This window comes from Dryas octopetala, chromosome 4, assembly GCF_963921425.1.
Source record: "Dryas octopetala chromosome 4, drDryOcto1.1, whole genome shotgun sequence".
Taxonomy (NCBI): domain Eukaryota; kingdom Viridiplantae; phylum Streptophyta; class Magnoliopsida; order Rosales; family Rosaceae; genus Dryas; species Dryas octopetala.
This window is the reverse complement of record NC_141369.1, coordinates 22,943,117-22,966,826: the sequence shown is the minus strand read 5'-3', so window position 1 is coordinate 22,966,826 and position 23,710 is coordinate 22,943,117. Positions and strand designations below refer to the sequence as shown.

Sequence of the window (23,710 nt, the reverse complement as noted above, 5' to 3'; positions counted from 1 at the left end):
ATGCAGCCTTCTGGTGAGGTCACAGGACTCCATTATCTAGTTCCTTCAAGCTCCTCATCATCTCCCTACCCACCTCATTTTAGCATGAGTACTACTACTCAAAGCAACACAGCCTCCACTTTTCAATTCAACCCATTTTCAAGTCCCTTATACAACTTCCAATTCTCTTCCCAATTTCAAGAAATTAATAACAATAATAATAACAATCCACAGCAACCATCTTCCTTCAGCAGTAACTCAACCTCTGATGAAGCTGATGAGCACCAACTGAGTCTCATCAATGAGAGGAAGCATAGAAGAATGATATCAAACAGAGAGTCTGCTCGCAGGTCACGTATGCGAAAGCAGAAGCATCTGGATGAGCTGTGGTCACAGGTGGTCTGGCTCAGAAATGAGAACCACCAACTTGTGGATAAGCTGAACCATGTCTCAGAATCCCATGACAGGGTTCTGCAGGAGAATGCTCAGCTCAAAGAGGAAGCTTCCGGGCTTCGCGAAATGCTCACTGACCTGCAACTGCACAGTCCTCCTTATCATCATTCTTCTTCCTTGAGAGACCTGCAGGAGGATGTCCCCTGCAACACAGCATATCTGAGAGCAGAGTCCTCAAACCAGTCCATGACAAGTACTTCTATGGATTTGCTAGGCTAATTAATTAAGATGGAGCAGAAAGAGTAGTTTTTTTTTTTATTTATTATTTTCCCATTTTCCATCTATGGTTATCTTCTGTTTGTGTAGAAGCCAACCAGTCCTTGCCTCACTTCAATGATCTGTATGAGATCCAAGAAAATTTGCAATAACATGCTTTGATGAGCATTTTTATTTAATCTCTAATTAATTTGATCAATAAAATTAATTGGCAATCTCTTAGCTAGATTCTTATGTATGTTACATGTACTACAACCATAACAATTACCAGATTACTGGAGCAGTAAATGAGAGATTCAGATAAAAAAACCTGCTAGAAATTGTTGAAGAAAATAAGATTTATTATGCAGAAGAAGAAAGTACTAATTATGTCAGGTGTAGTAGAACAAAGGGAGGAATGAGTAGTGGCCATGCAATGGGTGGAGGGTTTGAGTGGCAATGGGTGGGGGAGAGTTGGATATGACACAGAAATAAAGGTTGCAAAATGGGTGTTTGGTTCGTAATATTAAAACTATACTATAAAAAGAAAAACATTTGGAAAAGCTATCCACTAGCATAACAATCCAAGCCCTTGTTGGTAGCTTTTATGGTGTGTTTGGAAGGAGGAAAAAAACTCGGAATTTAAACAAAACTCAGCATTTAAGAAATTAAATGCTCTAATTTCCTTGTTTGGGTCAATCAATACAGAATTTTGTAAATTCTAGGTGGAAAAAAACTTGGGATTTGAAGGCTGTAAATTCCACCTAAATTGGTGTCATTTTCAAAATTCCAATTTTTACAAAAGAAAAATAAGTCGTGTCGACCATGTCAACACTACCACCACTACCACCAACGTCACCACCACTAACACCACCACCCCCGCCACCCCTGCCACCACCCCCGCTGCCGCTGCCGCTGCCGCCACCACCACCACCACCAACACCTAGACCGCGCACCACCGTCGCCGCCACCACCACCATCACCATCACCGTCACCACCACCACCACCACCTCCATCACCGTCACCGCCGCCACCACCACCACCACCACCATCACCGTCACCCCCGCCACCACCCCCACTGCCGCTGCCACCACCACCCCCACCACCACCAACACCTAGACCGCGCACCACCGTCGCCGCCACCACCACCATCACCATCACCGTCACCACCACCACCACCACCACCACCACCACCACCACCATCACCGCCGCCACCACCATCACCGCCATTGCCGATACCACCACCACCACCACCGCCACCGCCAACACCCCAATTTTAGCCACCACCAATTCTCCCACCGCTTGTGGGCCATCACCCCTACCAATATGGTCAACTCACCATAAACATCATTTTTATTGTTGCCACCATCACTATCACTCTTTTGAATTGATTGATGCATCAAAAATTAAAACTACCATAAATTCCGTACTTAAACTCTATTATGTTTACATGTTATCCAAACAAGAGAATCTACATATTCTAGAATTTTAAATCACATCGTTTTAAATTCCGTCATTTGTGAATTCCTTAGTAATTTCAAACTACTTCATCCAAACGCACCATTAGAGAACTGGCTGACTAAATGTAACATGTTTTATTTTTTTGTTTTGTGAGTTTCTCTCTTGATTTGGCTATGGCTCAGAGAGTGAGAGAAAGAGAGAGAGACTGCATTCCTCTTTTTTGCTACAAGATCATCACCTTGTTTCCTAGGAAGATCTACAAACGTAAAAGCCTTGATATTTTATTTTATACATTTTCAATGACCATTTTTTGTTTCTTATCTTTTCTAACTGAGTTGATAGCAAAAATTTGATGTTTGACATTTATGCGGATTATAGACTTTGATACAGAATATATAATCCCCACGCAATTGAACTTCATGACTCCATCTCAAATTCAAAGCCATAATATTTGAACAAGATCTCATCATAATGAATCCTATCAAGATTTACTGGGTTTCTAGACAACTCTTGTAATTTTGCAAGTCAAAGTTTCAGAAATTTTTAGCTTAATAAGATAAGAAAAATACTGAATTTTCATTGACTAACATCCTAAGTTATATTCTCTCTTGGATCTGTTTTATTATTTGGAATATATGGAAGGCCAGATGTAAGGCTTTGTTTCAAAAATCTTTTCCTGATCCTGTGTGGGTTGGTCTATCTGCTAAAAGAGCTTGTTTAGAATATCTTGAGTGTATGTATAAACCTTCTATTTCTCTGCCTCCCTCCATTTCTAATGATCATGTGGCTTGGAGTTTTGGCGGCTGATGGACTCCCTCTGGATTGATTTTTTAGTTTTCTTCTTCTATCTGCTGTAGTTTTCTATTTTGGTTCTGTTTGAATTTTCTAGATGTTTGTTTCCCTTGTTTTGTTGCTGCCTTTGTGGCTTTTTTGAATGGAATCCTTTTGTTCTTGGCCAAAAAAAAACATCCTAAGTTATATTATATTATACACACACATATTCACTTTTCTTTTTCTCGAGTTTATTTAAAATAGCATCAAGAGGGGTGCACAGAATAGGTCATATACAGGACAAAAGAAGAAAGGGGAAAACCAAGGCTCAGTTCCAACAAAAAGTTTACAGAAAGCAGAATATGGGGAAAGCTCTAGCCAAAGATTCCAATCTCAGAATCTTAAGATGATCTTTAAAATATAATATTTACTTCTAAATACATTGAATGTGAGAGAACAAGAAGCTGTCTAAGTCCATAACCGCTTTGAAAGGACTCAAGTTTGAGCAGTACTGCTGTGTGGTAAGTATGAGTGTGAGATGTAGGACAAAATTGCACATAATTTTATTAAAATCAATCATCAAATAGAGTATACATCAATAACATTACAAGTTTACAACAACTATGAGCTGTACAACTAGAAAAACAAGGAATTGGGGCCTCTAAACCTGAATTAAGAAAATTCCAAATCTTCCACTCCACCTCTAATGAGCAACCAAGAGCATCCAAAGCAGAGGCTATGAAATGAAAGGTTGTAAGCTGTATATTTGACTTCTTGAACAATTTTAGAACTCCCTTAAGAAGATTGTTCTATCATTTGCAGTTTTATATACATTACCAGTAATCATTGCAAGAGCATATCCCATCCTTGAAATGATGAAACCGATTTGAATCCCTTACCACTATTTCTCTCCCAGTGGCTTTTGAAATATATTTAATCGCAGTGTGACAGTCTCCACAAACACGGAGATTCTTAAACACTCTGATGGCTTTCGATGTCGATGTGCTAATAAGACCAAACGCCACTGCTATTTTCTCACTGTGTTGAAACAAATAATATTCTTTTTGCTCCTCCTCCACATCATGAAGTACAAAATCTGTATTGGGAACATAACCCAATTTCTTTATCTTTGAACCCAACTGGTCCAGTTCATCATAAATCTCCCTTGCTTTTGGATGTGAAGTATCCCCAACATGGAACTTGTGCATCTTATTTTTCACCTCTATCCAGCTAGAACCTGCTTCTTTGATCAAAGATTTCTCCTTCATATCTTTTCTTATTTTTGCCACTTCTTCCCACTGACCAGTAGAAGCATACAAATTTGATAGTAGACTATATGCTGCCGAATCATCTGGGTTCTGCTCAATAATCATCTTTGCTGCATATTTCCCAAGCTCTATGTCACCATGCACATGGCAGGCTCCAAGAAATGTTCGCCAGATTAGTGCATCAGCTGGAAAAGGCATTGACTTGATAAACTCAATGGCTTCTACAAGGGATCCTGAGCGGCCCAACAAATCAACCATACATGCGTAGTGTTCCATTTTTGGGACGATACCATGTATTTTGTACATTGCCTTGAAGTGTTTCCATCCCTCGGCAATCAAGCCCACATGGCTACAAGCTGACAAAACAGCAATATTCGTGACCTCATTCGGTTTTAATCCAGCCTCAAGCATTTTGTTGAACATTTCCACTGCTCTAGCCGCATATCCATGCTTCGAAAAACCTGTGATCATTGAAGTCCATGATATAACATTCCAATTTTCCATCTCATTGAACACTTGAAAAGCAGCATCTATGTTTCCACACCTGGAATACATGGAAACCAAAGCATTACAAATGCATTGGTTTGACTCAAATCCTGATTTCATTATCCGGGCATGAATTTGCTCACCCTTACCAACTGCACAAATGCTTGCAGCTCCACTCAAGAGACTAGCAAATGTGAAAGCACTAGCCCCCAATCCTGTATCCTCAATTTCATGAAAAAGTCCAAAGGCTTCTTCTGTTTCTAAATGCTTGGCATATGCATCAACGAGTGTGTTATAAGATATTAAATTTTTCTCATACAGAACATCAAAAGCTTTCCGGGCATCTTCCATCTGGCCAGACCTTGCGTACATGCTAATAAGTGAATTTCCCACACAATTAACTGATGCAAGACCTAGTTTCACTGCAAGGGAGTGAACTTGATCACCCTTACGTGAATCAGAAAGATTTGCACAAGCCTTCAGAATGGTAGACAATGTTAAATGATTTGGTGGAACAAGATCCAATATCATTTCAACGAAGAGTTTGATAGCTTCCTCATCATGTCCTCCACTCTGCACATACCCAGTGATAATTGCAGTCCATGACATAACATTATGGTTTGGAATCCGATCAAATACCTTCCTTGAATCATTGACCGATCCATCAGATGCACATTTGGCATACATGTCCACCAAACAACACCCGACACAATGATTTAAAGCCAATCGAGACCGTATAGCCCATGAATGCAATTGCTGCCCGAACGGCAATGCTTCTAACTTTGTACAAGCCGATAAAACGCCGCTTAGTGTAAACTGGTCAGGCATGAGCCCACTCAATAACATACTCATATACAAATCAATAGCCTCTCTTGGGAAACCCATTTGTGCAAACCTAGTTATCATCAAAGTCCAAGTCACTGCATTCGTCTCAGGCATTTTCTCAAACACTTTATATGCTTCATCCAACTCTCCACTACCCTTTGCAAACATATCTATCAACGAACACCCAACACACACATCAGACTCAAGATACCCACTTTTTATCACCGACCCAAAAATCACCTTCCCAATCCCAACATTCTCGGCATTCGAACACGCCCGAATCACCGAAGCAAAGCAATACTCATTCGGGTAAAACCCATTTTCAAGCATAATAAGAAATGTCGAAATGGCTTCACTTCCCATATCATTGTTCGCAAAGCAAGACACCATGGAACTCCAAGAAACCAAATTTCTCTTATTTCCCATACTTTCAAAGATCGAATTCGCCTTCTCCCAGTCCCCGGATTTCGAGTAGACGCTGATCAACGAGTTGAGAACGACCGGGTCGAGCTTGAGTTGAGACTGAGTCAACCGGGCGTGGACGAGTTTGCCCAGGTCGAAGTTTCGGGACCTGATGCAGGACTTGAGGAGGAGGGAATAGGTGGGGAGGTCTGGGTGGGTCCCGCGCTGGGCCATGAGATCGAGGGTGGAGATTGCTTTGCGGAGATGGCCCACATCGAGCTGGCTGATCAGACGGTTGTTGAGGGGCTCAAAGTTAGGGTTTTGTTGGGGTCTCACAGAAGATGAAGGTAAAGGGAATTTGGCGGAAGCGGGAAGAGAGAGGCTCGAGCTCGCCATGTTATCTCCAACGGCTAGCTTGATTTCCATTCCAAATCATTTTATAATTAGATTTTTTTTTTTTTTTCCCCCAAAAAAAAAAATAATTATTATTTTAAAGTTCATTTTTGGACTGTTAATGAGTCGTTAGTATCTCTTAATGTTCTTAGTTTTGAATGAGCCCTAGTACCGGTCCACGTTCTAATTAGGTTTTCATTTTCTTTCTTCATCATTCTTTTTTTTTTTTTTTTTTTTTTTCTGTCATTCTCTCTTTCTTTATTGTTTGGAAAAAATTTATCTATCCCTCTATTGTAGTGATGTGGCATCTCTTAAAGAGAAAGATAGAGATGAGAGAAAGAGAGTGAGAGAAAAGAGAGAGCCAATGAAAGAGGGTGGAGATACCATATGGTATCACATGAGGAAATATGTAAGTTCTTTTCTTATTGTTCTCTACTCGATCTCTCTCTCTCTGGCGATCTCTCTCTATGGTGATCTCCCTTTAAAGGATCTCTCTTCGACGATGGAGGAAAGCAATCTCGCTCATGAAGAATCCTTGCAGAAGGTTATGCTTTGTCGCCGATCTCGCTAAGCGCTCTAAGGCTAAGAAGAAGAAGCTCCAAATCCGGATCAATATTTCTGTCACTTTATGGATTTTTTATTTTATGGAAGGTACTTTTTTTACTGTCTTTTTTTTTTTTTTTCATAAAATTGCTATCGTGATAGAGTTATTGTGTTTAAGAATGTTGAATTTTTTGTTTTACAAATATTTGAATTATAAGCAAGGAATGAAATTTCGAAATTTTCGGCGAAATTTCGCCGAAAATTTCGTTTTTTTGGGTCACCGAAATTTTATCACATACCCAATTATTTTCGGTAATTGTTTCGGCGAAATTTCCCGAAATTTTGCCTGGGTTTGGGGGAAAAGGGGTTGGGACTTGGGAGGGGTATGGGTTCGGGGGAAAAGGGGCTGGGAAGGGCTGGGTTTGGGGGAAAATGTAACGCCAGCCGCGGCCCAAAATCTTCGATCCGCCGCCGTGCAGGGTCGTCGGAGCCAGGGAAGCACATGGGCAGACTCGCCGTGACGAGAGGAAGACAACCCAGGTGATGGGAGGTCGCGTCGTCGCCGGAAAAGTGAGATCGCCGCCGGAGCTCCAAGGATCGGCCTCAGCTGGTTCGCGAGTCGGGGGAGGTTTCTGGGCTGCGCCGCCACCAGGGGGAGGAAGAAGGAAGAACGGCGAGGAGATCTGGGCCGGTCCCGTTGCCAGCCATAGCCGGACGCGCCGCCACGCGCCGGTGGCAGGCGCGGCGAAGGAGAGAGAGAGAGAGAGAGAGAGAGAGAGAGAACGGGAGAGAGGAGAGAGAATGGGATAAAAATCTGATTTTTGGGTTTTAAAACCCCTTTTGTAAAAATTACAAAATTGCCCTTTACTTCAGATGTCCGTAACTTTCAAACCATAACTCCGATCGACGCGTGCTACGTGTCTATGAACTCGTGAACTCGAGACCTATCCAACGTGCCCAAAATCTGAATCAAAAGTCCACTAATTTTAAAAGTTAACTTTGGGTCAAACCCAATTTAAAAAAAAAATAATTAAATAATTAAAATTAAATTAAAACCTTTTTAAATTCCAAATAAATTTCCAAAATCCTTAAAATAAATTCTCAAAATATTTAAAATAATTATCTGAAAAATACAGGGTCTCACAGAAAAGGGACTGGGAAGGGTTGGGTTTGGGGGGAGAGGGGCTGGGTGAGGGGGGGTGTGTCGGGGATGGACTGTGTTGGGGGGAGCGAGGCAGGGGGCTGGTGCTTGGTGGGGAAGAAAAAGAGGGAGAGTCATGGGCAAGGAGGAAAAGGAAGGAAGAAAGAAAGAAGACTGTGAAGAAGAAGAGAAAGAAAGGGAGTCATGGGTAGGACTGTAGGAGGAAGAGGAAGGAAAAAAAAAAAAAAAAGACATGCCAACATACTGTCATGCCTAGGTAGAGGAGATAGGATTTGATCTGGGTTACAATTTATTGACAGAAAATGACAAAAAACAACAAGATCTTATCAACAATTTTAACTAAAATGGAATTCCCACCACTGATGATAAAGCAAATGAATGACCATCATGGCATCATCAAAGCAAATGAATGACCATCATGGCATCATCAATGTATATTGCTTACAAAGTTACAAGTTAACTATAAAGAAAAGGAAGAAAAGGAAGGAAAGAAACAAAAAAGAAAAGAAAAGAAAAGGAAGAAAAGAAAAATAAAAAAGAAAAGGAAGGAAAGGAAGAAAAAAAAATTAAAAAAAATTAAAAAAGAGAAAAAAACAAAGAAAAAACTTTAGGGTTGATTGGGATTTGAGGCCTTTGGGCAATTGGAAAGAAAAAAAATGATTTGGAGTTTCGTATAGTTGTTTTTAAACCCTAAACCCTAATACACTTTTATATAAAAAATAATTAAAAATATCCTAAAAGGCCTAAATCATAATATCTTATACCATATGGTCCATATCTTAAAGAATATACAGTATATAGGGTTTAGTGCATAGATTATAGAGTATAAAGAGTATTAGAGTATTAGAGTATATAGAGTATATAGGGTTTAGTATTAGGGTTAGTGTATAGATTATAGAGTATAAAGAATATACTGAATTCATTATTCATTATACTAATTTTGTTTAACAGTATTTGCCTCCAACGCGCATTATATTCATCTTATATCACATGAAACCTATTATATAATTTGATTTCTTCAATGTTTTTTATTAATATAGTAGATAATATGTTAAATAAACATATAGTCAAGTTTCATTCAAAATTTCCGTATTTTGATAACAATTTCCGTCGTTTTTATCTAATTTTATCGAAATCGAAATTTTAATCGAAATTTCCACGAAAATTTCCTCGAAACCGAAATTTTACTCCTTGATTATAAGATAAAGTTATTTCTTGGTAGAAGAAGTGAAAGAAGGAAGGCAAATTTAATATTAGTCTTGCAATGGTTTTATTTTGGTCTCATACTCCACAATTTTGGATTGTTGATGTTTTTTGAGTTAGAATTAAGTTTTATGAGCTGGGGAGGTTGTGTAGAATTCTAATTCTTTTTCTATACTGGATAAATGAAGAAATAATTTGACTTTAAAATTTTGAGAATTTCTCCTCTTCCTTATCCCCCTTTTCTTTTCTTTTTTACTACTCGATATAGTTCTTCGAAATTTAGCACTACAAGTGATAATTGGTGTTTTAGCCATGTAGCTATATGGAGTCAGACCCTATGAAAGTTGTGGTTGAAGGTATGGAAAAGTGGGCATGATTTGGAAGTACTGTGCAATTTTTACTATCGAGTAGAAACTAGTTGGGACGATAGTTATTATCAAATAGTGACAATTATTGTTATTGTGAGCACAATCTGGAGGTGTTGGGCGCAATTTGGAAGTACCGGACGATTATTACTGTCGAATAGTAACTATTTGGGACGATAATGACAATTATTGTTATTGTTAAAATTAATATTTTTTGTTTCAAAAGCTTGAACTTTTGTGTTTTGTTTTGGTTTTATGCTTTTTTTGACAATTTTTATGGAATAAAAGACAAAAGATTTATATAAGTAAAATCTTTTTTGGGATATTGTTGCTCAATGAAAATTGTTATTGTCTAACAATGACTATAATTGTTACTGTTCAACCGTGACAATTCTCTTGACGCAAAAAAAGAAAAAAAAATTGGTGAACCTTAAAAAAAGCCTAATTTATAAAATGGACTAAAAAGCAAAAGTTAATTAGTGGATAATTTAGAAACTAAAATAAATAGATCAAAATAAGCAAGTCAAATCCGGATTGTTTTGAGCTTTGGTGAGAGGTTGATATGATCCATTGGCCCATTGGCCCATTTCAGCACAGAGGCCCACGGTTCACACGCGTTGCTGATAGAAAATTGATGGGCTTCATTCATCTCATGCGGATCCAAATTTGGACATATTCCAATTTCTTTTTTTAATCTCAAATTTTTAATTCATTAATTCCTATTTAAAGGTCGTGATTCGCGAATCTTAATTTTTATTCCAACTTGGCAGATTGGAGGAGGAAGTCAACGGACCACATTGAACCAACACAGAAGCTACTTTCACTGCTTTGACCAAAATGAAAGTACTTTCCCTATTATGTGTTTCATTTTCTGAACGAGTTAAATTAATTTGTGAAATAAAAAGTGAAGTTCTGTAAATGCAGAATGTTATACGTGGAATTAGTGCGGCATATAAGAGAATGTAAGAATGCAGTATTAGAACACTTTTTCACACCCCGTATCAATTGTTCATAGAACTGATTTGATTCATTTTTAACAGCCATAAGATCGATTATTTTAGGATGATTCTTTCGTAGACGAATGATCTTATTAAACTTGCATCTACTACGAGAAGACTCCGATATAAAAAAAAAAAAGTTTTTCTTTTATGAAGTAACTATTAACTATCATCTTGTGTGGTCCATGGTCCCACTTTCCCTCCAAGTTCCAACACCTCACATCAGAAAAATTACACACACACAAGAGAGTCACACTTCAATAGCAATACATTAAAGTATGATATTAATTTCTAGGATTAAAGAAAAATAATTATAACACCGAGTCACCGACACGGATTAGATCTCTTTGCACTTGGAAGTTTGATTTCTTCCACGCTCACATGGTCACAAGTCACAACCACCCAGCTGAGATCTCACAACACAGTCAGAGACTCTCAAGACACTTCCAATCAGCCTCGCTTCTCTCACTTGCTCATTGCCGAAAACGCTGCTGCTTGCAATAACAGTATCATTCTCAGTTTTGAGGTAAATAGAGAGCTTTTAGCTTTCTGATCGAAGCTTGGAGACAACGTCGTTGCTTTGCTCAAATGGCGGTGGCCGTGCGAGGAAGCCGAGGCGGAGGATCCGGTTTTGGCGGGTTCAGCCTCCGCAGCTTCTTCTCCTATCGGATCTTTGTCTCGGCTATGTTCTCTCTGCTCTTCATTGCCACGCTCTCTGTTCTCCTCACCACCAACCCCTCCACTCCTCACCTCGACTCTGTATGTCCTCCTATCCATTTTTCTCTCATTTATTTTCATAATTAAGCGACACCCTGATTGAAATTTCATAACTTTAGCAATACCAGGATCTCAATTTCACTACTTATGCAGAACCCATATTGTAATTTTCACATTTGCACAAATCCCAGGTAGCAATCTCAGATTGAATCAATAACCCAAATTTGAAATTTCTTCATTTTCCACTGACAATCTTAGAATAGATCAAAACCCACATATCAATTTTTATGATTTGATACCATTGGAATTATAAATTTATAATCTTGATGTTTAATGCAGGCACTTCCAACCACTGGAAACGCGTACATGCGCAGAACGTTTCTAGCTTTAAATTCTGACCCACTGAAAACCAGATTAGATTTGATATATAAGCAAGCGAATGATCATGTTACTCTGGTGAATGCGTATGCTGCGTATGCAAGGAAGCTTAAGCTTGAGATATCTAAGCAAATGAGGATGTTTGATGATTTGGCAACGAATTTCGCTGATCTTCAAATGAAACCAAATTATCGGGCGGCCTTGTTTCAATCAGATGGTCCGGTGGATGAGGATGTTTTAAGGCAGTTCGAGAAGGAGGTAAAGGATAAGGTTAAAACTGCTCGGTTAATGATAGCGGAGTCAAAGGAGAATTATGATAATCAGCTCAAGATTCAGAAGCTGAAGGATACTATTTTTGCTGTTAACGAGTTGCTTATAAAGGCAAAGAAGAATGGGGCATTTGCGAGCTCAATTGCTGCTAAATCAGTACCAAAAAGCTTGCATTGTTTGGCCATGAGGCTTGTTGAGGAAAGAATTTCACATCCAGAGAAGTACAAGGATGAGGAACCAAGCCCCGATCTTGAGGACCCAAGTTTGTACCATTATGCAATTTTTTCGGATAATGTGATTGCTGTCTCGGTGGTGGTAAACTCTGTGGTGAACATTTCGGATGAACCGTGGAAACATGTTTTCCATATTGTTACAGATAGGATGAACCTTGCGCCAATGAAGGTTTGGTTTAAGATGAGGCCAGTGGGAGGAAATGCGCATGTGGAGGTGAAGGCTGTAGAAGATTTTACTTTCTTGAATTCTTCATACGTGCCAGTGTTGAGGCAACTTGAGTCGGCAAAGTTGCAGAAGTTCTACTTTGAGAATCGGGCAGAGAATGCTACCAAGGATACACATAACATGAAATATAGGAACCCGAAGTACTTGTCAATGTTGAATCACCTTCGGTTTTATTTGCCGGAGATGTATCCAAAACTGCACAAGATTCTCTTTTTAGATGATGATGTTGTGGTTCAAAAAGACTTGACAGGGTTATGGAATATCGATTTGGATGGGAAGGTGAATGGAGCTGTTGAGACCTGCTTCGGGTCCTTCCATCGATATGCCCAGTATTTGAATTTTTCACACCCTCTTATTAGGGAGAGGTTCAATCCCAGGGCTTGTGCTTGGGCATATGGGATGAATATATTTGATCTTGATGCTTGGAGGCAGGAGAAAAGCACAGAGCAGTACCACTACTGGCAGAGCTTGGTAAGTGTATATTTTCTTGTGCTCAAATTCCTTGTGGCTGGGAAAATCAGGTGCCATTTGGGTTAGCATTTCCAAGTATGTAACTTTTCTACAAACAACAAAATGTGTAATTTTCACTTGGAAATTGCTAATCAAATGGCGCCATATATAGTTGAAGTACAATTGTACTATTGCTAGTTGAGGGTGGGATACATGAATATTTTTTGTCCATGAATTGTGCAGAATGAGGACCGGACTCTGTGGAAGCTGGGGACTCTTCCGCCGGGACTGATTACCTTCTACTCAACAACGAAGTCTCTCGACAAATCTTGGCATGTGCTTGGACTGGGTTACAATCCCAGTATTAGCATGGATGAGATTAAAAAGGCTGCAGTCATTCATTACAATGGAAACATGAAACCTTGGCTGGACATTGCTATGAACCAGTATAAGCATCTGTGGACTAAACATTTGGACAGTGAGATGGAATTTGTTCAGATGTGCAATTTTGGCTTATAGGTAACCAACATATTTACTGCTTCTCCTCCATTAGTGAGTCCCATGCAGCTATTGTCCATCACTATTTACTTATTCTCACAAGTTTTGGATTCCTTCATTAGTTGCAACCCTCAGAGCGAAGCTCAGTGAAGTTATGTGTTTTTTTTGGGGATAAGCTGTCTGATAAGCTTGTGTTTAATGTTGTATCTGTTATTAATGTCAATCATGTATTGTAAACAGCAATATTGGGAATGTACAAGTAGCAATGATTCTTTTGCACTTTGCAGTATGTGATTGACAGACTAATTAAAGTTCCTTCTTTGGTATATTTTTTTTCCTTTGTCGCTATAAAATCCGACTTTTGTCAATTTTAGCCTGAATATACTATAATACCCCAATTTGTGTCCATCCAAGAACTCTAATCTATTATGCAAAACCCTTAGAAGGGAAATTAGGAAAGAATGGTTTCTTACTTTCTCTCCTCCTAGACAAGACAGAGCAACCAAATTAAACGCAAAACACAAGATTACTGATCAAGTTGCTCTGAAAGGTACTCAGAGGCAGACAGAGAGCAGAGTGACTTTTAGAAGTTGAGTAGAATGCAGTAAAAGCAAAGATGTTCTATTGTCGTTTACGAGACTAGAAAAAAAATTTGGTATTCCTGTCCTCCTGCTAATGTTAAACCACAGCATGAAGTAACCACTGCCTTTGGCATGAATAAGATCATGTGCTTCTCAAAAGCACAGTGCAGAAATTTTAAAAGCCAAGCCTTTAGCATGAATAAAGCTGATCATATGCTTCTCAATGGTTCACCCAACAGTTGCAAACATTCATGTGGATTGAGTAGAAATAATCTTTCTTCCTTCGGTTTATCTGGAAAAAATACTTGTTTCTTTGGGCTCCCCATTCGATCCTTCACAATAGAAGAGAACTCGTCCCAGCTCCATGATGAATCACTTCATTAATCATTTTGCTTTCTCTTTATTTATGTTTATTTTTTTTGGTGAAAGCTTTCTCTTTATTTTTTTTCTTCACCAGGAATGTGAAGTTTTGGAAGAATAAGACTCATTGGTGTTCTGAGCATTAAGAGGCTCGTACCCTCATTCGCTTCCTGCATTACATCCTCATCAATGCCACCACCCATTTGCATTGTCCTATTCTTGGTATATATATATATATTTTTTTCAACTTTTTGATGGAGTGGGTCTTAAAATATCTATATATTTCATCAAAATAAATTTTTATACATTTTTTCAGCTTTCCGTTAATAAATGAAGGGATTATTAAATTTTGATCATAACTAAACTACCAAATTAATCATTATTGTCCAAGAGTATTTGGTCTGGTAGTAATTTATTTATTTTTTACTTTATTAGGAAAGAAGGTCCCAGATTCCAATATCATGAAGGAAGAATCTAATACCTCTTAACAACTCTTATGTTGTAATTATAAAAAATTAATCATTATGATGCTGCTGGTGATCCTAAGGCTCTGTACCAAAAAAAATTGTCAAATTTGGATCAAAATCCGATCTGTGTACATGCCTATATTCTACATGTGTTAATTATGATTAAAATTTCATATTAATTATTTCCAAGCGAAAAAAAAAACTCGTATTAATTATGATTAAATTCATATTAAATAATTTTTTAACGTAATCATAGACTTAACCACTGAGCAAATTGCACTCGTAGTCAACGTTGGGGTAAGGGCCTTTCCAATTTCTATCCCACCTACCCCATATTCAACGACGGCTTGTCCAACTCACCAACCAATTGAAGCAGTGGCCAAAATTGACCCACTCACTTCAAAGCGTCCCAAACAAAAAAACCTTTTGTTAAAAGGTGAACACTTTCTTTCCTTCTTGCATTTTCTAATCTTAATCACAATCATTAACCACTTTTGTCTACCAAACCCAGATCTTTGATTTTCTGGGTTTTGCTCAGTTTCGTTTGATTTTCGGTCCAATTCTTTGGTTAGAGAAGAAAACTTTCAGGTTTGGATTCTTTTGCTTTCTGGGTTTTGATCACAATGGTCCTGTATAGCTATACTTTACTTGGTTGCTGAGAACTCGCTGTATTTGCAAGTAAAGCATAATATTGTATGACTGTCGTTAAAAGTTCAAGCTTTTTCAAATTCCCAATTGGTTTTCTATGGTTTTTGGGCAATCAAGCAGAGAGTTGCTGTTTTTTGGTTTCTATGATTTCGAATTGCTGATCTATGTTTGCTTCATTATGTGTTATTGGCTTATGTAAATCCCTTTACTCTAGTTTTCTATGGTTGCGCGTTTCAGATTGATCTGTGCTTATTTGGAGTTTGCAGAATTTTTTTTTTGGTCGAAGGGGTTTGCAGATTTGTTAGATCACGCTTTTTAGTTCATCCACTCATTTGTGTTGATGAGTTCGAGAATTTTGAGATCGAGTTAATTGTGTCCGTCTATGTCACTTGCTTGTGTGTCTTAATCCCTTTAGTATGATTGAATTTTGTTATAAACAATGAAAGAATAAGTGAGTGTCGTTTGATTTGGTTAGCTTTAATGGATAGACTCAGTGTAGTGATCACTTGGACTATTGTCAGGAATTAGAAGTGTGATATATTTGGATCTGTTTACTCTGTTGTTACAATTGGACTGCAGAAGTGAGGGCTTTATCTTTGTTTTCTAGATTTGTTAGTTTAATTTAAACCCATCTCGGCATCATATACTTAATGTTTAATCTTGTTGATGTTTTTCAATACATTGCTAAAATTAGTATCTAGGTATTAGAATCTTTATCAGTGAACTTCATTCAGAGATTCACATATGGTTCCTTGTGTAATTCTATTTACGATCTATTCTCCTATAAATTGAAGTTCGTAGATTTCATCAAATCACCCTGACATTTTATTTTTTTGGGACCAAGGATTCTCAGATCTGCTTTTCATATTTTGCCAATTTATGGATCTAGTCTCATTCTCTCACTAACAATTCCAAATGTTAAACAGGCAAAAAGATGGCTGCACCCAAGAGCCCTATAAGAATTGGCCTTGCTGGCTTGGCTGTCATGGGCCAAAATTTGGCCCTCAACATTGCAGAGAAAGGCTTCCCCATTTCCGTATATAATAGAACTACCTCCAAAGTTGATGAGACTGTTGAGCGAGCTAAAAAGGAAGGAAATCTTCCCCTTTATGGCTTCCATGATCCTGAATCCTTCGTCAAATCAATCCAAAAACCTCGGGTTGTAATCATGCTTGTCAAGGCTGGGGCGCCTGTTGACCAGACCATAAAGACCCTCTCCGTCTACCTGGAGAAAGGTGACTGCATAATTGATGGTGGTAATGAGTGGTACGAAAACACTGAGAGGAGGGAGAAAGCCATGGCTGAATTAGGTCTTCTTTACCTTGGAATGGGAGTTTCAGGTGGTGAAGAGGGGGCTCGATATGGACCGTCTATGATGCCTGGAGGATCCTTTGAGGCCTATAAGTACATTGAAGACATTCTTCTTAAGGTGTCAGCTCAAGTTCCAGACAGTGGTCCCTGTGTGACTTACATTGGCAAAGGTGGGTCTGGTAACTTTGTTAAGATGATTCATAATGGAATTGAATATGGTGATATGCAGCTGATAGCAGAGGCTTATGATGTACTGAAATCAGTTGGGAAGTTGTCCAATGAGGAACTGCAAAGTGTTTTCTCTGAATGGAACAAGGGAGAGCTTCTGAGCTTCCTGATTGAAATCACTGCAGATATATTTGGAATCAAGGATGATAAGGGAGATGGATATTTGGTTGACAAGGTTTTGGACAAGACTGGCATGAAGGGTACTGGTAAATGGACTGTACAGCAAGCTGCTGAACTATCAATTGCAGCTCCTACAATTGAATCTTCCTTGGATGCAAGGTTCCTTAGTGGGTTAAAGGAAGAGAGGGTTGAAGCTGCTAAAGTGTTCAAAGCAGGTGGCTTTGGTGATATCTTGACAACCCCAGAGGTGGATAAGGCAAAGTTGATTGATGATGTGAGAAAAGCTCTTTATGCATCCAAGATATGCAGTTATGCACAGGGGATGAATCTGATCCGTGCAAAGAGTCTTGAGAAGGGATGGGACTTGAAGTTGGGGGAATTGGCTAGGATTTGGAAGGGAGGCTGCATCATTCGGGCAGTGTTCCTCGACAGAATTAAGAAGGCATATGATAGGAATGCTGATCTTGCAAACCTTCTTGTGGACCCAGAGTTTTCGAAGGAGATCATTGAGCGACAGTCTGCCTGGCGAAGGGTGGTATGCCTTGCTATCAACTCAGGTATCTGCACCCCAGGTATGTCAGCTAGTCTTGCTTACTTTGACACCTACAGAAGGGAGAGACTGCCAGCTAACTTGGTCCAAGCCCAACGAGACTACTTCGGTGCTCATACGTATGAAAGAATTGATATTGAAGGTTCTTACCATACTGAATGGTTCAAGATTGCTAAACAGTCAAAGATTTAAGTCCATTTTCTGTGGCATTCTACTTAAGCAGAACTCTCCTTTATCCCAATAATTTCTGCTGAGGATTTTATGCCGAGCAGAGCTTCTGCCAACTCCTTTTCGTGAAAATTTATCCCTATATTAGTTTATCAGTTTTCTTTGAAATTAGGAGTGTGCATTAGATTTGGTTTGTTGTGCTTTCCTTTGGCATATTGGTCCACGTCACAGTCCCTTTTTAGTTTTGGAAGATGTATTCAAGTACTGTGGGGGACTGGGGGGTAGTACTGTAAAATGCAATGTTTGAAGATGAAAATCAATAAAAAAAAGTTTCTATATTTCTCATTTTCTGCAGTTATTTATTTTAGTAAATTTTTCTTCCCATGATTGCCTATCTTGTCTTGTATGTATGTACCTTATTGTTGCTAAATATTCCTCAGATAATACTTGCTTTTGGGGTGTCAATGTGCCTCACAATCTGAATAATGTGACTGGCATGTGCTAATTCACTTTAAATGAACGAACCCAAATCTGGTGAGGCACCACAGCTGTGCAATAGGGTCCAGAAAGCCTAAAGTGGTTGTCAACCATGAACATTTATCCACACCGCTACTCTATCTTGGTTGACTCTAAGCTAGAAAACTGTATTCCACCTGTCAAAACTTGAACTAATATTCTCTTCAGTTTAAACAAACCATATTGCCAAATACTAAAGTACAGCAGGAATCTCTTGGTGGGGATGGTTTTCAGGACCTGATCCTCTGTGATGACTTACACAAGAACAATAAGACAAAGGCAAGAGACATGTTTCACAGTTTCTCTATCAAATTCAACTCTCATTTCACCAAAGAAATGTTTGTTTGAGGTTTAACTACAGGAATAGCTATTTCCTTTGTCAGTTAAACGTGATAAAATTCATGACAAGGATTTTGTTGTTAGAACTTATAAGCAACTGGGAATGTTCATCTGGTCACTAATTTTATTTTAAAAAGTACAGCCAAAATTCTTCTCATTGTTACATAGTGGGGCAGTATCTAACTGCAGACAGATTCTGTTTTGTATGTGCTAAAATATTCTTTGAAGTTAAAGTACAGCCCATACTTGGTATTTGCTTTGCTGTTGGCCTTGCACATCTGGGGCAGTACTATATACTCTACCAATTGTTGTGTGACAACAAAACCTTTAATTAGCACCCATATATAGTTGGCATTTGTCTTTCTACGGTTGGCTTTTGTTTTTTCATGTTGATCTTTCTTCTTTCCAGCACAATGTACACCCTGTTGGTATGCATACACATACTGCATCATAATTGGGAAGCTTTTATTGGTGATTTTATAGTTTTTTCGTAAATACCCATATGTGTGCCATTTGATCTTTCTTCTTTCCAACAAATGTACACTCTTGATTCATATAGACATGACACAGGGACACAAACACTCATACACAAAATGCATTACTGTTGAAAAAATTACCCTGCGCATGAGGACTGAACAATATCTTTCTCCTCAATCTCAACCCCTGCTCACCTTAATTACTGCTACCTCAGCTGTATTAAGTAATAACAATATTGATTTAGACTTTTCTTCTAGTAAAGTTGACGAATTTGAGGCAAACACCATGTTTTAATATGTTTGCAGAACATAATACCAGTCAATTATCTCATGAACTTAATTATATATTCCTCGATGCAAGAATGTGTTGTAAAAAAACCTAACCTTATGCAAGAAGGATGGAAGTTGAAGAATATGAAGTTCTGTGAAAGAAAAGAGAAATATATATGCTTCCATTTTTGAAGTTGTAGATACAAAAAAAGAGTATACATCTTCTTCTCACTTGCAAGCTTGTTGTTTTAATTAACAACTGTGATTTGTACCCTTTGAGCAGGACTAGCACTAGAAGTGCGCTCGTCAAATGTCAAATTCAGCACCGAGTTCTTACTTCCTTTTGGTACTCTTTTCACCAGTTTTCTTCTCTTGTTTGTCTGTGTTCTTGTGCCTAGATTGCTTGTTCTCACGCTTGAAACGAGCAGGGCCATGACTTTCTTTACTGCGAGAACGTACAAGGTGATGATGACTTGGGCCAGAGGAAGCATCAGAAGCCATTGAATCATCACTTTCATTGTCATCTTTGTGAATTTTTCTAATGTGATTGTAGTTGTCAACATCAATTTCCTCATCAATATCACTGCATTCCGCATCATCTTCTTGCATGGGAGAGACAATATATGTTGTCCACCCTGATTCACTGCTGCTACATCCTTCTGTGCCCAAAAAGTGTTTGAAGTCCATTTGAGAGAGAGAGAGAGAGAGAGAGAGAGAGAGTCAAAAATGGCAGGGAATAAAGGCCTGCCTATGGATGCTAGAAAGAACTGTGGCATATGCACCTATGTAATTGCTATGACTATTAATACTCTATAAAACCAGCAGAAGACAACTTCCTATGATTGTAAATTGTATCAATGATGAAATGGTAGATTTTCAGGGCTAAAAAATCTCGTGCAAAAGGGCATGAAGCTTCCATTTAAGGAGGACAAATAGTATAATATGGGGTTGGTTTTTTGGTCGTTAAAAGAATATTATTCTTTTTACTTTGTCATTGTCATCTACTCATCTTAAATGAAAAGTCAAGTGCAGAATACAGATAACCTCATTTTACGACTAGAGAGAATGTAAAACCCATCTTACTTAAATATGAAAGTGTTGAGTATCTACATAAATTCTGTCTTTTTCTACGAGATAAAATGCAGAGAACCCAACTGGGTCTTGGGGTTTTAGATCAGGATGCTGAGGATTCCTCCTAATGTTTCAGTGCTTTTCTTCTGTCCATCCTTTGTTTGCTGCCTACTCTGTCTTTGTTAATGGGATTAAAACAGGACAGGATTTTATGCTTGTATCATACAGGAATCCCAGTTTGAATATAATAGTCTTACACTAAGTTGAAAATAGTAACTATGTATGAAGCAAAGAAAAAAAGAAAGCAACTTTCATGTTCAAATTGGGATCTCATTTATCACTGTGCTGGTACAAACATTACATTGTTGGTTAAAAGAGAGTTTTAAGAGTCAAATCAAACTGTGATTATTTTGCATGCTTACTCCATTCTGTTTTTGTTTTCTCTATGTCCATGGTTGACTGGTTGTTCACAAATCTGTCACTCTCTGTCTGTGAATTAATGGAGTATTACTGTTTGATTGGGAAGTGAAAGAACATACATTGTTGTCATTAGAAGAAGAGAAATGTGGTGAGCAAGCCTGCACGCGTCAGACACACGCCTGGCTTTGGGTTTGGGCAAGCCTGCACGCGTCAGACACAAGATGGATTTGGGTTTAGGTTTGTTTTTCCACTAACATTTTTTATTCGACTACTCAAACTGTCAAACATGTTAAGCAATCATTCAACGTGTTTGGGTTGGATTGACTTGGGAGTTTAAGCGTAGCCAATGGTTTAGCCCAAAATCGAATATGGGCTCCAGCTTTGTCCAAATTCATCTTTACTTGGCCCAATATGTTGGGGCTAAACAGTTATTTTCTTCAATTTGTCACTTGCCCTTTTTTCTTTTTGCACTTACAAATAAGTAGTTTCCAAATTTTTATTTTTTTTATAAATGAAACTTATAGTAAATATGTATTTAAAAATACAGTTTGAAAGATCTCACATTCTCAACGAAATTTTTAAAAATGAATCTAATATTTATATTTGAATTTATTTTAACTAAATGATGATAGGGTGTAAAAGAGTAATTCAACTGTTATTTTAATTGGATTACCCAACAACTTAATGATGTAATTTAAAGTTGATAAAGAAAAGTTATATACTCAAGTTTGTGTGTCAAGGTACAAAGTACACCATGCATACGGGAGTGATATGACTCAAGGGTTGTCCATGGCACAGTGTTATAGAAGCTGGTTTTGACCTGGAATATCCCTGGAATATATCCATATGTATGATGGAGAATATAGCACAAGAGGTGTTTGAAAAGAAGCCTCAATTGATGTCCCCCATTACTCACAGTGTCCGAAACCCTTTAGGCAAAGCCATTCAACTATGCCATCATTATCTTATATTCTTATTTTTGCGTTTCCAAGTCGCCGCGTCTGCCCACTAAACACATATAAAATCAGCTACAAAAAACAACTTTTAGCGAAAGCAAAAGTAATCATGGTCGATTAGCTAGCGGCAAGTGGTTAATGATCGAATACTGTTGGTGTTGGGGTACTACTGTACATAAAGGGGAGGCTAAGTTGAAAATAGCAAAGGAAACTCACATGCCCAGATGCTCTGTTCTCCAATGTCGACATTATATAGACACTTGTGTGACTTGGGATTGACAATAAGACCCAGATGAGATGAGGATCATCAACCACCACCTCCCAATACCACAGATTGGCTCTTTCCTTGGTTTTTCTAAGTAAGAGATTGCTCTTCAAGTTGATCATGATTAACTATGTTAATTTTACTCCTCTCTTTTTTTGTCCATGTACATAATAGTAAGTGTTTTGAATATAGTATGTTAGAGTTAAAGCACCAATATTAGAGTTGCAACTCATTTGGACGTAGTACAAATGATTTATTTTCTTAATATATATAATCACAAAATGAAATTGAATATGTTAGACGTACCACAATTTTAATAAAGTTGGAACTCACTTGATCACGCTTAATAAAAAAGCGTATATATGAATGCATGTTTCCGGTCATACACATGCAGAACCCCACATGCATGTTAGTATATGATTAGAACCAGTTAAATCCCATTTTTTACGCATAATTTTATTTTGGTTCGAGGGAAAAGCAAGTGTCAATATATAAATTTGGATTACGATTGCTCAGAACAATTCAACTTGCACTAGTATTATAGCTCATAGCTAGTCAATTTACATATTGCTGCCAACACTAATACAGAACTACGAAAACAGAACATGATTGGAAACAATTGAAATAAAGACCAACTAAAAGGGATACAATTAATATATAATTCAATATTTTCTATGTACGATTAATTAGAGAACAAAACTTCTAATTAATTTCTATGATATTGTTGTCTTCAAGCTAGATGATGATCAATCCCTGATCAGACTTGCTGAGAAGAGCAAGAGCAAAAACAAGTACTGGTACTAGTTGAAGTGCTGAGCTCTGTAGCTAAGTGGGTGGGCTTGTCATCCCCAGCCATTATGACAACTGCAATGTTTTCAAACACTATCATGGGCTTTGAGGTTGGCTTCTGATCTTCATGATCATCATCTTCATGGCCTGATGATGAGTCAGAATTAGAGGGTTTGCGGTATGAGCAAACAAGGATGACCAAAGCAACAGAGATGAGCAGCAACATTAAGGCTAAGCTGCCAAAGAGGTAAGGTATTGGAGACTTCCATGGGTGGTGGTGGACTCTGGTGCTGTTGGTGCTTGTAGTAGTAGTTGAAGGCCTCATTTTCTGTGTTTCTAACTTCTAATTCGTAAAGGGTTTTTGCTTAGGAGGGTATTGGTGCAAAGAAATGATGTTGGTGGCTCAGCAATTTATAGGGGGATTGGCCTTTGAATGACTATAATGCCCATATGGGTTTAGGAGGAAGATTCCTCCTTGTGCTTTCTCAGATGCCCAATTATATACTAGCTAGCTAGTTCATTTCATGATGCCAAAAGTGACTCACTTGGTGATTTGGGTGTTCAAAAGTGCCGGTTGCTAATGCTTTTGTCTATTAGAAAAATATTGATGGGCATGAACTTTTTGGTTTTTGGGGTACTGAATATTGGAGATCAATTGATTACTAGCTAGTACTGCACTACCCACTAGTACTAAACTAGTACTGCAACTAGCTATATGCTCAGACTTGGAGATCTCTACTCCCCTTGTTTTCGTTCTCAATTTCTCGTCGTCAAGCATCGGACATTCGCTGCCTCCGCCTGTTCCCGCCTCTCGGCCTGCATCTTCGTCTTTTGGTAATGATGGTTGGATCGTGGTTGTCGTCATATCACTGGAAGATGTGCGCTTCGGCTCAGGTGTT

The 23,710-nt window shown here is 38.3% G+C and overlaps 5 protein-coding genes across 5 annotated transcripts; 3 read left to right on the top strand and 2 right to left on the bottom strand.

Annotated features, from left to right (window-relative positions):
• LOC147288393 (basic leucine zipper 63-like) lies at positions 1–651 on the top strand. Its single transcript, XM_086241773.1, has one exon. It carries the CDS (start codon positions 1–3, stop codon positions 649–651), a length of 651 nt encoding a protein of 216 aa, XP_086097899.1.
• A 2,774-nt stretch (positions 652–3,425) lies between these two features.
• Positions 3,426–6,266, bottom strand: EMB2261 (Tetratricopeptide repeat (TPR)-like superfamily protein). The gene has a single exon (XM_086241775.1). The coding sequence runs from the start codon at positions 6,264–6,266 to the stop codon at positions 3,693–3,695; it is 2,574 nt and encodes an 857-aa protein (XP_086097901.1). The 3' UTR covers positions 3,426–3,692.
• A 4,583-nt stretch (positions 6,267–10,849) lies between these two features.
• Positions 10,850–13,562, top strand: GAUT9 (galacturonosyltransferase 9). The gene is made up of 3 exons (XM_086241087.1): positions 10,850–11,263; positions 11,561–12,799; positions 13,022–13,562. Exons 1-3 carry the CDS (start codon positions 11,093–11,095, stop codon positions 13,295–13,297), a joined length of 1,686 nt encoding a protein of 561 aa, XP_086097213.1. The 5' UTR covers positions 10,850–11,092; the 3' UTR covers positions 13,298–13,562.
• A 1,516-nt stretch (positions 13,563–15,078) lies between these two features.
• On the top strand, positions 15,079–18,054 carry LOC147288390 (6-phosphogluconate dehydrogenase family protein). Its single transcript, XM_086241716.1, has 2 exons — positions 15,079–15,272; positions 16,259–18,054. Exon 2 carries the CDS (start codon positions 16,267–16,269, stop codon positions 17,731–17,733), a length of 1,467 nt encoding a protein of 488 aa, XP_086097842.1. The 5' UTR covers positions 15,079–15,272; positions 16,259–16,266; the 3' UTR covers positions 17,734–18,054.
• A 1,507-nt stretch (positions 18,055–19,561) lies between these two features.
• On the bottom strand, positions 19,562–19,997 carry LOC147288389 (protein SOB FIVE-LIKE 3-like). The gene has a single exon (XM_086242557.1). It carries the CDS (start codon positions 19,995–19,997, stop codon positions 19,644–19,646), a length of 354 nt encoding a protein of 117 aa, XP_086098683.1. The 3' UTR covers positions 19,562–19,643.
• Positions 19,998–23,710: the final 3,713 nt, after the last annotated feature.